This window comes from Rhinopithecus roxellana, chromosome 9 (genome assembly GCF_007565055.1).
Source record: "Rhinopithecus roxellana isolate Shanxi Qingling chromosome 9, ASM756505v1, whole genome shotgun sequence".
NCBI classification, from domain to species: Eukaryota; Metazoa; Chordata; class Mammalia; order Primates; family Cercopithecidae; genus Rhinopithecus; species Rhinopithecus roxellana.
Genome location: NC_044557.1, coordinates 116695897 through 116714802, shown reverse-complemented (window position 1 = coordinate 116714802; position 18906 = coordinate 116695897). Strand labels below are relative to the sequence as shown.

The window sequence follows — 18906 nt, the reverse complement described above, 5'->3', positions numbered from 1 at the left end:
CTGGGCTTGCAAGTTCAACCTCCTGTGGGAAGAGTTGCTCAGCCTGGGTTTCTCCCTCCATTCCCTGTCCCCCTGTCTTGTGGGCCCATTCCTACCACCTCCCCGTGGACTACTGCAATAGCTGCCCTCCTCACTGCTCCCTGCTTCTTGTGCCTTGAAATTCTTCACAGCGGCTTCATTGATCCTATTAACTCACAGCTCTGCTACTGTTACTTTCCTGCTAAAAAAAACTTTCTAGGGCTTCTCTCTTCCGTATCAAATGAAGGGTCCATTCCTCAGCCTGGAAGGAAGGCCATTCTCAAGATAGGATCTCCTTAGGGAATGCATGTCATTCTCTTCCCATGTTCTATGCTTCAGTCATGAGTATAATCTAACTTTTTTTATCTTTAGGCCTTTCCGGAGAATCTGTTCCCTGGAATCCTCAAACTCCCATTACCAAATTCATCTACTGCATCACCAACCTTCCAGGCCACCTTTCCCTCTGTACTGAGATGAGATGTCATCATACTCTGGGGCTTCATCTGTGGCATGTGCACACAGATACATACATGTATACTTGTGAGTTACCTGCAGGCTTCTTGAGTCCCTGGGATGGGCGCTTCGGCCTAGCAGATGCCTGGTGTGCAAATGCTGACTATGCAAACCCAGGGCCCACATCTCACCACTTCGGAACCATTACATCCTTGCTTTCCCTACTCTTCTGATTCAGGCACAGGCAATACATTTGGCATAGAAAGAATGACCCTGTTCCCCCAACCCCTACTGATTTTATACTTTGTTGGAGGCAAAAGCAGATTTCCAAGAGTCAGGTCAACGTCAATTTAGAATTGTTTCTGCCAGTTGGAAAACATTTTGAGAAAATTTGAAAGCTATAGCCTTCTAAGGAAACAGGATACCAAACACATACATGCACCACACCCACCCACCCACCCACACACACACATACAAACCCAGCCTGGCTTTACGTAGCTCAATCCTGTCAGGCTAATCTTTTGTGACAGAGCAGCAGACCTGGTAGATCAAGGGGGAAACAATAGTTGGAATTTATCTTTGCTGGCTTCAAAACTTTGGAGTCCTGGGTCCCACTCAATGTAATTATCATTAAATTGGTTGAAAGGTTAGAGAAAGGGAGAGTGCCAGTATGAGCTGGGGGTGGTGCTCCTTAGGGGATCAGCCTTGAGTCCAGTGGCCCTGAACCCCCACATGAATGGGCCAGATGACAAAAAAGAGAATATATTCAGAGTCAGCATTCATGTTAAGGGGTGGGGGTAGGTGTAGATAAATAACCAGCCAGAAAAGCAACCTTGGCAATTACATAAGTGATCAACACAAACAGGCAGACTTGTCTAGAAGAGATTTCATGTTTAGAAATAATCACACACACAATCAGCAACATAGCATTAGTAAGAACATGATATTGGGATGAAGAAATGCAACTTGCAGGAATTCCATAGTTCTAAACCTGCATTAACTGTATCCCTTTCCAAACTCCACAGCTAAAGATGGGAGGGAGAATTTGGACAACATTCAAGGAAGTGCCACAGAAGTGACTGAACTGGGCTGGGACATGGGAATGTAAGACTTCTACAAAAAAGTTAAATGAATTAGGTTTATTGAACTTGGAGATAGACACCTTTATAAGGGCAATAATAAACAAAAATAGACAAAGGTTTAAGTTAAAACACACAAGAATAAAATTAGATGTAAAGAAGACTTTCCTCAGTTTTAAGGTGGATAAGTGGGTTGTTAAATTACAACAGATTTCTCTAGGAGGGTCTGTTGTACTCCAGGCTCGCTGGGAGGCAGACCTGGATAACCTCTGAGTATATCTGTCCCCACCTGGCACTGCTGAGACTACTAGAGTACTTATTTAGGTCCATGATTGAAAATTAAGAGGCAGCCAGTGCCTCCATTGTTATAAAGGCCACAAGATTTGGTTATCTTTTATAAAGAGAAATGGAAACATATAACAGAGCTCTTCCTCAAGTCCTGCACTGGGAACATTAGCACACAGCAGGACCTTTCCTATGTAGACACAGTGCAGATTTGATCTGTGGTGCAGCCAAACTAAAACACAGGTCATGGATTGTTTCCCCACTTTTGGTACGAACAAGCCCTTAATCAAGTATCTAATCTAGGGACAGTAACATTGGCTATTTGAGTGCAGGCACCCTAGGTTGTTAATGTCTGTTTCCCAACACTATTCCATTCCAACATTTTTCTTTACCTAAAGTGGGATAATGATCATTAAAAAAGAACACAATAATTTTCCTTACAACACTGCTGATAACTAATAATCACACAGTTGCATGTAAGTTAATTCTTTAAATTTAATCAGTCATTTATAAAACTCCCCAATTAGTAAAAGTTGGCTTATTTTAATAGCCTTAAACATTGGCCACTATTTAAAGAAGACATTCTAAAAAAAAAAAAAAAAGCAATCACATAATAGTTTATAGTAATTTACAAGTGGATGGTACACATTTAGATACAGAGGTAGAAGTTCACTTTTACAATGTTTCACTAATACACATATACCAAATTCAAGGCACAAAATAGTTTGCTTTACAAAAAAATACTGTAAAAATGTCATTTGCTGTTCTACAACGTGAATAAAACTTTCAAAAGAATCTTTACATCTTTCCATACATATGCCATAGAATAAGATTTCTCCCTCTCACTCATCATAGTTGGCACAAAAATGGGGACTTTTCAATGTAGAAGTTCCCATTTTTAAAAACTGTTTCTTTGCAGAGCTGCTATGTATTCTAGGTAAGAGTCCATCCAAAGAAACGAAACACAGCAACTTCCTGAGGAAAGGGCACTTTCTGTATGCAGCAAAATTCATAGGTAGAAAATGGATGATCTTTTAGGATAATTAGGTCTCCAGACACTTAATGAAGTATTTCAGAGATAAAATTAAAAATTCAAGGCTGGGTGCAGTGGCTCATGCCTGTAATCCCAGCACTTTGGGAGGATGAGGCGGGCGGATCACGATGTCAAGAGATGGAGACAATTGTGACCAACATGGTGAAACCCCATCTCTACTAAAAATATAAAAATTAGCTGGGCGTGGTGGCGCGTGCCTGTAGTCCCAGCTACTCGGGAGGCTGAGGCAGGAGAATCACTTGAACCCGCGAGGCAGAGACTGCAGTGAGCCAAGATTGTGCTACTGCACTCCAGCCTCGTACAGAGTGAGACTCTGTCTCAAAAAAAAAAAAAAAAATTTCAGCTAATACTTTAGTCATTGTGACTTTACGAAAGAGACTTGGTCACCTTTACTGTAATACTCAGACATCATTTACTTCAGTTGATGCAGATTTCAAAATTCCTTTTCAAAAGAGCTAAACGTACAAACACCATGAAAAAGCCACCTAGGCCTTGCAAAACGGAAACTTAGAAAACATGAGAAAATATAGCACTATCAGTCCTTGAAATTGCAAAGATGTCAACTGGCTGGAGTTTAATAACAAGAATGAGTAAACTCTATAGGAATTCTGAAAAATCACACACATGAAATATACAGTCTAGTTATCATTTCTAGACTTCCTGCTCATTAAAAAAATAATGGTAACCTGAAGATGTCACACAGTGCTTCTCTAAAGATTTGACTGGTTTTTGGGTTCTGCCTAAAAGGACGCTGTTGGCAACAACCTAAGTTCACTTTTACTGATCACATTTTCCAAGTACTCTAGTCGGTTAATTTACACTTTATTTTTTTAAAAAGTTGATTAAAAAAAGAAACAACACAAGTTTAGAATCCATAAAATGTCAGCGATGCTGATGTGCATTGGACTGAAACATCTGGATCATCTTCTGATAGAAGTAATATTCCATACAAAAAGATTCTTAGATTCCATTTTTTGCTTCATTATTGTTTGTGGCTTGTTTTCTTTGAGCAATAAAGGGGTACATACACTTGTCCGCTCCTAGGAACCGATACATGCACACAACTGCTTCAAATGGGAGGATACTGAAAAAGGAAAGTCACAGCTGTTAGCAAACTTGAAGTTTCAACTAAGACATTGGGCAGGCATGGAGAGACCCGGTCAGTGAGGGAACCCTCCCAGTTACCTCTTCATGAATGTCACGATGTACATGAGGCGAGGGGTGCAGATCATGGGCTGGTCAGTGAGGATGGCCTTCATGGCCTGCTTCACACAGTAATCAGGCTTCAGAGGTGGCAGAAAAGGCTCAATTTCTTTCCTGAAAGTTATTTATTCAAAAACAAAATGAAGAATTAACACAATAGAAAAGACTGGAAATACGTATCAAAACATTAACAGTGACGTTATCTGAGTGATGGGATTTTGGGTACATTTTGTTTTCTTCATAGTGCTTTTCTGTATTTTCCAAATTTTCCTACTATGAACACATTTTATTGGCACAGTCTAGAAAACAAGTTGGGGGAAAAAAAGTAAAATTGGTCTGCTTTTCCATAAGATGAAAAAGTCATGCTTTTAAGATGCCTTAAAATGTATTTCAAATTATTTTCCTATGTTTTGCTTTCAATAGAAAGAGGAGAGGGTGTTTGGCATAGCAAACACTAATCCCAAGCAAGATGCCAAGCTTTTAGTATTAGGGGTAGTCAAAATGAGGGCATAAGCTTTCAAAGTGAAAGGAAGGCCAGGTATCTACTTTCCAGGATGCTGGAAGAGGGAAAGCTAAGGTATATTCTCTAGGGGCCCCTGAAATGAAGGGCATATAGACATCCTCCCTTCAGTTTAATTCACTAGGTTACATGTTGGAATGATGGTGTGCAATTTATTCCTTTCATTCTTCGTTTTGCCACCATAGTTTTGGACCCCTGCACCTGCTGCTATGCTACACTGGAGGAAACAGAGCTCTGCAAGACCCTCAGCAACTGCTTCCCAAGTACATAAGAGGAAAACAAAACAAAACATAACAAACCACCAACACACACACACATGTTCACACAAACACACACGTGTGTGGGATAAGAGGCAGAGCTGGAGTCCATTTTCCAGTTCAGACTTGGAGTCACCCTGACTTTGGAGTGATTCAAATCACCTTCCACCTATTTTGCTGCTTGTTCAGTTCAGTACACGTTAAGAATGGCCCCCAACCAACAGGGAACTGGTTTGGTTATCTTCCTTTGCCTTTCAAATTCACCCAAGCAAAGATTTCAAAGTAAGCATGTCTTCACAAGCATCCTCTTAATGATTCACGGTTTTGTTTATTCTGCTGAGCTCAAGTCAGATGTAACTTGACATTTATATTCCCACATGCCTCCTTTCTATGTGTGTGGGTATTTTATTTCATTTTTCAGTACATCTAAATGGTTCTTCTCATTCTGCCAGAGTGAATCTAGTTACATACGCTTGCTGCAAAAAGGACGTTTCCAAATCTGGAGTGTAATATTCAATGGTCTTTTCAGAAGAAAGGCACGTTAATCTCTGTGACAGTGACATTGTTTCACATCCAGACCCAAGTCACATGAAGGAATTTTCTTCTGGAATCCCTATTTACCAATACCAGTATTAAAGAAACAAAGTAACTCCAAAAGATGAGCTTCTAAGGAAAAGACTGGATATCTATGTTTTCTCTTTACAGAGAAGCCATTTCCTATCTGATGATTCTGGATTAATTTCTGCAAATTAGTATCAGTGTGGCACCAGTCTCTCCCTTGCCAATCTTATACACCAATTTTACAAACTGAAACTTGACCAATGAAAGCCACAGATTGTCAAATGATAGTTAAAATACAAGGCTATGTTTGAAAGTCCAATTCCACATATTCTCCCAATATTATTCTTTTTATCAGTAATAATATGGGTTCTCACTGACCTGATTCGGCAGCCTCGGAACATGCCAGTGTCTACAAGATAAGGGCAAACCAAAGTTGTTTTAATTCCATCCTTTTCAGCAGCCTTTAGTTCATGGCTCAGGGATTCATGAAAACCCACAACTCCAAATTTACTGGCACAGTAATCCTGAGTTAAAGAGGGGAGAAAGCAGAAATACTAAGCATATGCCCCATCCCCAACCAAACTGAAGCCTCCCTGGTCCTATTACTATGGTTGGATGTCTAATACATAGGGTTACAGGTGACTACACAAAGAAAAGGAAATCATTTTAAAAAACAGATACCTGACTGGGTGCGGTGGCTCACGCCTGTAATCCCAGCACTTTGGGAGGCCAAGGTGGCTGGATCATTTGAGGTCAGGAGTTCGAGACCAGCCTGGCCAAAATGGTGAAACCCCGCCTCTACTAAAAATACAAAAATTAGCTGGGCATGGTGGCCATGTGCCTGTAGTCCCAGCTACTCAGGAGGCTGAGGCAGGAGAATTGCTTGAACCTGGGAGGTGGAGGTTGTAATTAGCCGAGATCATGCCACTGTACTCCAGCCTGCGCGATAAGAGTGAGACTCCATCTCAAAAAAAAAAAAAAAAAGAAAAAACAAAACAAAACAAAGACAGATACCTGATGTGGTTCAGTGCAGAAATAATATTTTCAAAGCAACAGCAGAAACAGATGAATGCTTTTTGTCACATCAACTAAGTATCATATTACTTTGGGGAAGTTACCATAAAGGATTCTATGAAAGCTAACAAGCTAACAAAGCTAAAGTTAAATGGAGAGAGGTTCACTTTGAAGTGTCTGGAAAATTTACAAATGGTCTCTTGTTCAGTAAAGGAGGAAGAAAAACCAGTTTGTTTAAATTAATGCAAGAAGAATAAAGGCAAATCTAGCTTAGCCTATAAATTGTTACGATTTGACTTTCTTTGTATGGTGAAGTTAAAATGAAAATGATAACCATGCCTTGTAATCTTAAACTAGAACTTAACCTAAGGGCACACAATATAGGAAAAAAGTTATTGTCCATGGCCCAACTTCAGAAATGGAATCCCTTGATATGGGTGCTATTTAAATAATGTGTCCTTTTGCATATTTGCATGGAGTGATGTTTTCAGTTTTACAAGCATGCAGAGGACAAACAGGATAGAACAATATACATATTCATGCTTTATCATCTGAATATCGTGAAGAACAGGGTTTGATGAAATCCAGTTCTACAATTCTACAAACTTACAATGCAGGATACCTGACCACCTCATCTGATGGGCTAATTAATACAAGATAGCTCAGTTTTGGCAAGGTGACCACAACCGAATGTGAACCTCTGGCCTCATTCTTCTGTTCCCCGCAGCCTTCCATGGTTCTATTCTTGGCCCTGTGCCTCCTGCCATCGTCAAGCGAAGCTGCTAATAAAAATGGGCACACTGAGGGCTGGCCCATATACTTTTCTTGTTGCTGCTGCTTTGTTAAACTAGTGTAAGAGATTTTATGGCAGAAGAGGCAGAAGTCCATTCCCTTTTTTCATTTTGTTTTAGAGACAGGGTCTTGCTCTGTCTCCCAGGCTGAAGTGCAGTGGTGCCATCATAGCTCACTGCAGTCTTGAACACCTGGGCTCAAGCGATTCTCCCACCTCAGCATCCCAAGTAGCTAGGACTACAGGTGTGCGCCACCACACCTGACTTAGAATTCCCTTCCGGTGGCTGGCCCTGGGTTCCTGTGGAACATCCTACACGCAGCATACATGCAGAGTGCCTTTGTGCAGCTTTCATGAATGGAGGGGCAGCAGGTGCTCTCCTGGAGGTTCTGATGTACTTATCACAGGATAAACAGATTGAATGAAAGAAATGCTATATATCTGACAAACCTCAACTCCGGCAGTACTGAACAATCCCAAGGAACTTGCAACTGTCACAATATGACCATGATTAATCTCCAGCATCGTAGGAAGAAAAGCCTTAGTGGTCTGAAACAAAGTTAGATTCAAGTTTTAGAACTGACATCATGAATTTCATCTAAAACCCAATCCAAGATCACAAAACAAATTTTTATTCACATGATGTTACATTTCCCAATTCCTTTAAAAATATTTTACGTTTATCAAAAAGATCTTTTAATTGTCTGGTTAGCTTAGCACTGTATCATCGGCATGGCAGGCCTATTATAAGTCATGACCAACAAGACTGTAATGTAAGAGCTTTTGTGGACAGTGTCTAGAGATGAAAAGAGAGCCATTGGCAGAAGGTTCTTAATCACCTTTCAAGTGACAGTTATCTGCCCAAGCCAGAGATTTGTTTCTGCTCATGACACTTCAATGCAGCTATCTCATGGTTTGGGAGGGACCACAGCCTACTACAAACATTGCCTTGTATTAATGTGTGCCTTATGGTGATGTCTACATAGTAATAGACCCATCAATGAAGAGATACTCCAGCAGTGTGCTCTGGAATACCAAGGCTTACCACCAAAGTGAACTAGCAGGAGACAAAGTATTTTAGGATGTAAAAAACAGGGTAAATTATAGAACTATTTTTGTGAAAAACATATTATAATGCCAACTGTACACTGACAAGAACATGTATCATTCTGAACAGTCACATTCCAATGTGGGTTTCATTGCAAGGACTCTGCCACAGATGCAGGTGACTGGCCACACAGTGAGGCAGAGTGTGGCACACATTCCAGGGTGGGGGACCCAGAGGCCCTGGAACTTGTGCCAGAGGTGGCACAAAATCAGAGGCGGCGCTGATTTCTTACTCACTAAACTCTTTTCTCTCTAGCTCGCTTGTCTTCAAAATGCAAGGCTGTATCAGACAAAAAAAAAAAAAAAAAAAAAATTACTTCAAATTGCTTACAATGATCTATTAACTACTCTACCAGGCTCCCAACAGTTTTATAACCTGCTTCTTAAAAGAAAGCAGTGAAGAGCAATCTGTCTACTGCTGAGTTATCTCCTATTGCCAGCACAGCTTCCCATGATTTATGAAGTTAAAAAAACCCACACAACCAAACACTACAGAGCAGACTTAAGGAAGAGCCGCATTCCCTTCTCAGAGGATTTACTGGCTAAGGTATCACTGAGTTTTTGCATGAAACCTAATTTGGGTTTGTGGGTTGTTTTTGGGGGGGGGTGGGCGTGGGGTGGGGGACAGGGTTTTGCAGTGTTGCCCAGGTTGGAGTGCAATGGCATAATCATAGCCTCGAACTCCTGGGCTCAAGTGATCCTTCTGCCTCAGCCTCCCGAGTAGCTGGGACTACAGATGCACGTCACCATGCCCAGCTAATTTTTAATTTTTTGTAGAGAAGGGATCTCACTATGTTGCCCAGGCCAGTCTTGAACTCCTGGGCTCAAGTGATCCTCCCATCTCGGCCTCCTAAAGTGCTGGGATTACAGGCATGAGCCACTGCCCTTGACCCTATCTAATTTGTTATAATTTTTGTGTGTAAACATTGAAAACAGCAATTCCATTAATTCTGATGTTTTTCTATGCTCCCATCAATTATTCATACAGATGCCACATGAATTTTTGTGAAGTATCCCAAGGTCTTCCCCAGTCATCATGCAGCACCCCAGTCCCAACTCACACCGTCTGAGTTTCCTCATCAGTACCCATGAAATGCTTATTCTCACCTGTGTCATTTGACCCAGGAACTCTTCTGATAATCTATCCCAGACCCTTCCTATGTAAATCAAAGTGTAATATTCATCACATATTTATATAGTCTCTCATACTTTTCAAAGTGCTTTATGTCACTGGAGTCTCCTAATAATTCTTTACTGAAGGTAGTTAGGGTGTTAAACCTTTATCTAGTATTATTCTAGGTCAGCCTGACTTTGTCTATATTTCTGTAAGACGTATAGTCAGTACCATTCACCTTAATACGATTATATGTTTTATAGTGTTTTGATTTTGATTGTCTTATACTTATTTGTCTGACTGTTCCAGACTAAGCTGGAAGACCCAGATCAATCTTCCAAATATTAAGGGAAAATTACTTTACTACACAGAGACAGGCACTGTGGAGGAGAGCTAGTGATACGGTTTGGATCTGTGCCCCTACCCAAATCTCATGTCAACTATAATCCCCAATGTCAGAGGTATGGCCTGGTGGGAGGTAAGTGGACCATGGGAGTGATCTTTCATGTATGGTTCAGGACCATTTCCTGGTGCTGCTCTAGTGATAATGAGTGAGTTCTTGCGAGATCGGGTTGTTAAAAATGTGTGCAGCCCCCACCCCCACACACCCCCTCACTTCCTCCTGCTTCCGCAGTGTTTACTGCTGTACCCCCTTTGCCTTCTACGATGATTGAAAGCTCCCTGAGGCTTCCCCAGAAATGGAGCAGAAGCCTCTATGCTTCCTGTACAGACTGCAGAACCATGAGCCAATTAGACTTCTTTTCTTTGTAAATTACCCAGTCTCACGTATTTCTGTATGGCAGTATGAGAACAGACTAATACAGCAAGTGAACCCACTCCTTATTACTGCATTGCCCAAGCACAGTGCTGAGGAAGAGAGACACATGTTTCAGCTTGATTGTATTTCTTTGTAGTAGTAAAAACAGAAAGAGTAATTATGACCGTAATTATTATTTTGATCTGTTAGCAAAAAAAGTCAAAAACTGGTACTTCAGGTTATTATGGGTTCAACTTTAGGCTCTATAATTTATACATGGGTATTATATCACAGAATTGGAAAAAAGTAACATCACAATGGAGTTTATGTATTCCAATCTAAACTAGAAAACAGCTGGGCACAGTGGCTCACACTTGTAATCCCCAAGCTTTGCAGGAGGCTAAGGCAGGAGGTTCACTTGAGCCCAGGAGTTCAAGACCACCCTAGGAAACACTGTGAAATCCTGACTCTACAAAAAATACAAAAAGTTAGTCGGGCATGTACTTGGTTACCTGACAAATCTGAATCACTCACTCACATGTCCATTCTAACTCGAGCCAGCGGCTGGGTCTGACTAGAAACTCAGACATCATAGCAGGTTGGCTCTAATGACTTCCCTGTATTCACGTGCTCTGGTCTTGCCTGCAGGTGTTAAATGACTAATCCAGATCCCCAGCACCACATCAAGGTAGGTGACAGAAGATTAACAAGTTCCTAACTGTTCTTTAAGTGTAATTTGTTGCAAGGTTCTGAAACTGATTAATGTCCCCTCCCCTTCTTGCCCTGAAATGAATCTGGTGGTATTAAGTTATATAAAATAGTTCCAGTTTCTCCATAAGGAGGGTACTATGGCTGCATATTCTAAAAAATGTGATTTGGGGACACATTTCCCCCTGTGGGACCCTCCCCCCACCCCCAAATTGTTTGAAGAAGAGTTAAGCTACTGGTTTAAAGGAAAAGGAAACAAAAAAGGGCGAGGGGGAGAGAGAGAGAGAGAGAGAGAGAGAGAGAGAGAGAGAGAGAGAGAGAGAGAGAGAGAGAGAAGGAGAGAGAGAGAGAGGAGGCGGGAAGAGAGAAGAAGGGAGAGAAAGAGAAACCAAACAATCCAGATATGGCTATGTGAAAAAAATCTTTCCCAATTGTGGGCTATAAACATTTGGGGAAATACATTCCAATTTTAAAGAGTAAAGTATGACACAGATTGGCTTGTTGTAATATGAAGCTTTCTTTTGAGAGGGAGATTGTTTTGCTTTGTAAAGCACAGGTGGGTCAATGTTCAGTTTAAAACGTGATTTCTTTGCCTAATCAAGGACAAATTTGGCCTTCTGTATAAATTAAATCCAATGTATTTTTGTATTTTCTACATTTTAAGACAAAGATCCATATTCTTTATTTGAAAGGCTCATTAATTATAGGCAACACTGCAATTACTATAATAACCACTCACACCGTCAACAACCACCAAAGAGCTGCGCGGAGGGAACTGAGAGGTGAAGAAAGCTATCTAGGGCCGCTAATCAGCCTGAGATCCCAGACAGCTTGTTTCTAAGGCTGGTGTCAAACATTTACTCAGCTCTGCTCTGTGTCGGGCAAAGGCAGGCTTGGGGTAGGAGCACCCACATGAGGACCACTCGGGTTTAAGCCTGTGCTCAGGTTCCCGCTGGAGCCCAGTACACGTGACTGAGCACGAAGGCTGTTAATCATTTCCTTTGCTGCCTGAATAGAGGCGAGCAATTACTCCAAACTCCTGCCTTATGTCTGGGGCGCATTATTAAACAAACTTTGATCAACATGAATTCTATTCCATACTTTGCAAGAAAAATGCTATAGTTGGGTGACTAGAAAGCATCACATTTTCAGGAATTTTCCCAAGTAACCTGACTAGTTTTCTTTTCTAATTACTCTTGCCCTCAACAGTCTGGTAGATGACATTTGAGATAGCACAGCATATTCTGTCCTTGACACTGCTTGACAGCACAAAGAAATCTGGCACTTTGCGATGAATTATTAATGTGCACAAATATTGTAGCATGTATGAGGTAGAGACCAGCAAAAGGTGAAGTGCTAGTTGCCATGACACCAGTCAGTTCAAGCTAAGGTTCATAATCTTTAACTTTGTCTCAAAGAGTCGTCAGAAGAACATAAAGGGCAAATCTGAAACACACAGCCAAACGGCTTCAGTATAAATTAATGCCTGTGAGGCATGGGCGGATCTGAGAGGGCAGCACAGATAATCTGCTGACCAATAGAACTGCTGAGTTATACCAACTATAAGGATGGATAGATCAGGAGTTATCATCTAAAGGGGTCTCCAAATGCAGTACATGTGATCAGTCTCCAGAGTGAGCTGGTACCCATGCTGGTTGGCAAGGTTTGCTAGATGCTAACTGTAAATCAGAGAATTGCACTCTATTGCAGTGTCCTCTTGCCTGTCTAAAAAACAGAAGAAGACATCAAGTTCTTCCGCAGGAAAATATGGTTGACTCTTGATCTGGGGGGGGGTCTCAAAGTCAGTAACCAATATGTGAACCAAGAAGTCTACAGAATTTAGAGTTGGAAGGGGCCTAGGGATTTTCTTATCTGCAAAAGAGAAAACTTTTAATAACTGACTTTGTCTATTAAGTGTGGAGCTAGAACTTTGATTACCATGATTAATTTGATCACAAGATTCCAGTATCATAATCTGCTACCAGCTGACGGGGTTGCTGTGTGATTAAAAAAAAAAAAAAAAAAAAGGAAGGACATTCAAACGGACACTGACATTCCTATGAAATATGCTTAACAAGTCTAATATCTCCTTAGCTCCTCAGGGCTCCTCTTCAAAGCACTGGGCACGTTGAAAGATAACTGTAAAGGTCACATTTGTGATATAAGCAAGAACTTCTTAAACAGACATGTAAGTAACTGCACATAGACATGACATGTCATAGCTTGAGAAATCTTTTAAAGTAAAGTTTACGCCAAATTAACTTCCAACAGCTCCGACTCTCCAGACCATTACTGGTACTCTTAATGACAGACTGTGCAGCCCAGAGCCTGCAGCTGCAGTGTCAGGACAAATTAGCCTAAAGTGGAACAAAAGTCAATGTGAAGAAATGTGGTATCCGGCAAAGTCTGACTTTTGAAATTCTGAGATTGATGACATTTTAAAGGTGTAAGTACAACAGAATGTGTTTTCCATATTTGTAAGCAATTCTAGGTTCCTGAGCACTAAGAGAAAAGCAAAGTTAATTTCTCACCATAGGAGAAGGCCTCATTATTTTTGTGCACATACACGACTGTCCTGTGATCAATTCAAGAGAAGGTATCTTTTAAAAGAATGGTTTTGAAATGTTTATCTCTTATTTGAAATCCAAGAAAGAGAGTAGACATTCACTTCCAAAGAGGACCATAAATCACGCAACGCTGGGAGAAAGGCCGCCACCACCAGCACGGTACAGTTTTCTCACGTATGCTTCAGGTTTTTCAGAATTTCCAAATATTAGCATGATATAAACTTCGAATAAAAAAGAATACCATCAAGACTCCACTGAACAAAGAACATCTGACCGGAAATGCTTACGGCACCCATCCCATGGCTGGGCAACTTTCCTCTCCTGTTCCACCCTTTCTGCCTGTGCAGCTGCCGGAGTTAACTTATCTTTATCAGAATCACAAAGGAACACTCTCCCACTTATTTACAAGGCTAAAATGACATCTGGTGGCGCTCTTCTCTGAGAACTCGGTCACTGTTCCTGGAAAATGATTCAAAAACACAAACTTTTGTGGGGCAACTGTAGGAGTATTCTTGTGCATGTGGTAAGTACTAACTGCTGATGTTGCTGAAATGTTCCACTAGTCCCTGTAGCCTCACAATGTTTTATTCATTGTCCTGTGATCAATTCAAAAAAGCCATCTTTTAAAAGAATCGTTTTGAAGTGTTTATCTTTTATTTGAACATCCAAGAAAGAGTAGGCATTCACTTCCGAAGGGGACCATACATCCTATCATGCCTGAAGGTGCTTAAAATACAGTGAACTGTGTTAAAGTTAACAGGATACATCATTCGTGTGTTCAAAAATGTAAAATGGTGACATACTACCAGCTCACCTGCGTAAGGAAAATATGGTTAAAGTACCTCTAAAGGTATCTATTTATTAAGTATACTGACCAAACTTTAGACATTTTACTTTGACCGTAGAAAGTATTATTTGAAAAAAACAATCTTCATTACAAAATTATATCTTTAATTAGGAAGTAAAACCTACATCTGTATTTGCTAGCAGTACCAACTTTAAATATTCTAGCTGCAGCTGACAACAGAAATTCTAACATGCATATGTTGTTGCATAATAGCCTCTTTTTCCTACTTGGGTATGTTTGTAGAGACAGAAAGGTCTCCTGACCAATTGTGCAACACAGCCCCAAGATATTAAGCCTGGAACTACTCTCTCAGACTTAACAAAATGTTCATCTTAATTTCTATCACATTGAGACAAAACATTCACTCTTTAGATAATACAGGAGAGACTAAAGAACATGTCATAATAGTCAAATTTGCGCCAATGTTAAATCTATCCTTTTAAAAACATGTATTATTGTGAGGCCACAGGGATTAGCGTAACATTTGAACAGAATCAGCAGTTAGTACTCAACGCACATGCACAAGAATACTCCTACAGTTGCCCTGCAACCAAGAAGCTAATAAAAGAGCCAGGCTTTTCAAATGAACACCTCGATGATGACACCATTAATTATTCAGCAAAAATAAATGCTTCATTAACTTGTCTTCACACTGTTAAAGGATAGGATGAATTTACCTCAAGGCAGCAACTCAGATATCAACATTCCCTTACATTTTAGAGCTCACTATGCAGAAATACCAGAAATAAGGTGACTTAAAACTCAATTTGTCTGTAAAATACACTGGCCTTTGGAATCCAGAAACCCACTTGGTCCTGACTGCCATTACTTAACCTTCCTTTTGTTACTTGACCTCTCTGGATCTTGACTGAACTCATTTGTGAGACAAAAGAGGAGATCTCCAAAGTTTTTTCATCTCAAATATGTTACGATTTATATTCAACAATTATTTTTCCAACTCCTACCACACACCCCAAATACTGAGGTCACGCTGAGGTATTATTTGCCTAAGACTCTTGTAAATGACTCAATAAGGGATCAACTCCATTAGTGCAGTGGCCAGCATTGAGTGATCAGCAAAAATCTCATTGAGTATTTCTATGATGTCACGGCTGTGCCTTTCAACATAACTTGAACGTATGCCTCTTATCTATTAAAAAAATTACAAATTATTTGTTCGAAACAATCATCCTTTTTCTGTGTTTTACTTGAGTCCATGGAGGCTCAATGTGTTAAACAATGAATGCTCAGCACTGTTTCTGAAATGCTGTTTTCCCCGATCTTTCCCCTGCCGGGCCCTAGATGATCAAATGAGTGTTCAATGATCTCCTTAAGCCTCAGGCCCCTCCCCCTATTTAATAACTCTTGATGGAATAATGAAAATAACCCACAAAATTGCAGCCAAATAGCTTGCCAAACAACAGGCTGTCATTAATCTCTTTGCTTTGCCCCAAACTCAAATTGCATCTTAGAAATTGTAATAAAGACAGATCTTCCAAAGGGCAAAGGCTTCGGTTCTGCTCTAGCGACCAGTTAACTACTTCCATGACGCATAAACACATGCATGTGAGCTTAGCCACTGCTCAGGCCATCTGCAGTGGCAGACTTCCTAGCCCCTGTTCCAACAGCATGGCTCTCAATGTGCCCATGATCATCAACCCCTGTAATTCCTAATTGTAAATAAATTCTTCCCTGCTTTCTAGTTTGCTTACTGTGAAATCTTTAAAAAAATTTAAATCTTTACCTAAATGAAGGGTAAATATATTCAAGAGATTACAGTTGAAAACTTATTCTGTTTTTAAACATGCACTGCTAGAACTTATAATTCATTCAACATGTATTAGGGTCTATGAGGTACCTACATTGGGATAGGCATTGTTAAAAAACAAAAATAAATATTTGTGAACCTCTTAAAGGATTTTAAAGATTGCAGATGGCAACTTTCCTATAAATCAGTGGTTTGCTACATTAGAATCACCTAGGGAGCTTTTCTTCCTGGTGTTCAGGACACATCTCAGACCAGTTATACCAGAATCTCCAATGGGAGAATCAGGCATCAGGAGGCAACGTCCCTCAGGTAGTTCCCATTTGTAGCTGAGTTTGAGAACCAGTGCTCTAGAACAGCATTTCTCAATCTCAGCACCATTACATTTGGGGCTAGGTAATTTTAAGCCATAGGATTGCCCTATGCATGGAAGGATGCTTAAGCAGCATCCCTGACCTCGCTCCACTAGATGCCAGGAGCAGCTCCACCAGTCTGACAAGAAAAATGTCTCCAGATGTTACCAATGTCCCCTGGGGGCAAAATCACCCACATGAGAACTGCTTACTAGAAAGAACATGTACATTAGGAAAGGAAGTCCCATATACTCCAGTGATGATTTTCCCTTAAGCTTTCATTCTCATATTGTAATGACATTTTCCTAGGTTTGGAATATATTTGGGGCTGAAAATCGAAAAAAAAAAAAAGCCAACAACTTAAATCTGGATTCAAAACTTCATCACTTGCAGTTTCTGTACTTCAAACCACCACTCCACCACGAAATTAAGGACAATAATACTGATCCAACAAGTCTGATATATTCTAGCTACCTCACAGAGGAACAATATTGAAATGTAATAGAAGATCACACCAATCACTTACCAATCACAACTCTGGTTAAACCACCTAAAATATTATTACTAAATTATGAGAACTGAAAAAAGAAAACTTCCTTTTAAGGACAACAAATATACATGAGACACCATTCCTTCCATTATCCAGCAACACCACACAGTTCTTCACTGGCTAGCCCTGACTTTCTGCTGCGGTGCTTAGGGCAGCTGTGAAAACTCCACCCTGGGCAGAGCAACCAAGAGGAAGCATGAGCTAAAGGGCACCTGGACTCTTCCTTTCAGACACTGGACCTGAATCAAAATTTAAAAAATAAACCTAGATCAGAGTGGGCCCCAGAGTGCGCAGTCTGACATCTTCCTAGGTACAAGATTCCTAAAGGGCTGGTTAGCTCAGGAAAAAAAAAAAATAGTGTGTGTGTGTGGGTAGGGGGGAGATGGAATATTGAAAAAGTGGGAAGAGTAGTTCCTCTTCAAACTTTGACACATATGCGCGTAGGAATCACCTGGGCTCTGAATCAAATGCAGACTCAGATTCAGTAGTTAGGTTGTGCTGCTGTGGCTGCTTCAGACCACAAGCCAAGCACAAGATTCTAGAGTGAGCCGGAGCATTTATCAGGTAAAGTCTGGTTCAAATCAACTCCAAGAGCCCCTAGTATGAATGACCATGAGACTTTGTGGACTGACTCTATGTCTATTTGCCTTGGATCCATTTTTAGCATGAGCAAGCCACCCAATCCCATTAGAACAAAGTTTATAAAGAAGAAACCTAAAAGACTTCAAATCCTCCCCACCACATCTACAGAGGCTTTGAAGGCTTATCTTTCAAGACAGGGACTGTAGACTCCATTATCCTCAGCACTTCCCTCACTAGCTTTCCAACCGTACCTTGGACAAGTGAACCATAGAGGCTTTTATACTCTGGTAAGCCTCATTTAGGGAAAAATTACCCCTTTATAGATCACATGCTTGGACCATAAGTTTGGACACTACCAGTGGCCCAAAGTGCACAATTTTGAAAATTCATGATTAACATTTCAAAGGCAAAGCTTATGAAGCTATCTGGAATTCTGATCCCATAAGAATATTATATAACAGAATAAAGGTTTTACATTTTGTTAGGAGATAAGCTAACAAAATGAACTAAACTAAAACCACACTTAACTGATATTTTGGTACCAATTGTTAATAGAACTTTGTTCAGCCAGTCCTTGTAGAAGAGCTCTTTCCATTCGTGACTATTTTTGTGTCCAGTTTGTCAATACTGATATGCAAACTAGGAAGAGAAAAAAGGAAGCTGGGTGACCAAGGATGCACTACACTATTCTCAAGGAAATAACTCTCTCCAATACAAGCTATGGAAAAGTACAGAAAAGGCCCAGAAACACACAAGTTGGGCTTTGGTAATAAAATTCTAGTACAGTATTGGTTCTTCAGGCTTGAATTTTACATGCTTGTCTAATCTACAGAGCAAGCTTTCTGGGGATATTAAGCTAGGGTTAATCAGTTATTGCTAAACTAACCATGCTAACAAAAAATCAACATTTGAAGACTAATTCTTATACCACAGGGCAAAACCCATAAGTGACTCACAGGAAAATCTACCTACTGTACCAGGAGCTTTGAACTTGTAGCCCACAGCTAAGTATTTGTACAGGCTTTAACCTGGAAGCCTAGGCTGAGGGTTTGGGTCCTAGCTTCTTCCTTCCCTGGCAGTGACCTTAGGGAAGTCCCTTCACCTCTCTGGGTTTGTTTCCTCATCCATAAACATGAGGATAGTGGCTCTACTTAATTCAGAGTTGCTGGGAGGCTCAAATGAGAGAAGTGTTTATGAAAAGGCTTTGTAAATTTAAGTGCTATAAAAAAGTTCAGTAAATGTACACAAGGCTCATTAAGCATATATTTACAGACTATTTTTGTTATAAGTGCTATCTATTTTTGGTTAGGTTTCCTCAAGTT

The 18906-nt window shown here is 40.4% G+C and overlaps 1 protein-coding gene across 1 annotated transcript in view; it reads right to left on the bottom strand.

Moving 5' to 3' along the window:
* Positions 1–1595: 1595 nt before the first annotated feature.
* The window catches only part of RDH10 (retinol dehydrogenase 10), a 30760-nt gene continuing 13449 nt past the window's right edge, over positions 1596–18906 (bottom strand). Inside the window, exons 3-6 of the mRNA XM_010363506.2 lie at positions 7685–7783; positions 5809–5954; positions 4075–4206; positions 1596–3973 (exon numbers count right to left, since the gene is read on the bottom strand). Of these exons, the coding sequence (XP_010361808.1) occupies positions 3850–3973; positions 4075–4206; positions 5809–5954; positions 7685–7783 (501 nt within the window). The 3' untranslated portion in view covers positions 1596–3849. The remainder of the gene's footprint in view (positions 3974–4074; positions 4207–5808; positions 5955–7684; positions 7784–18906) is intronic.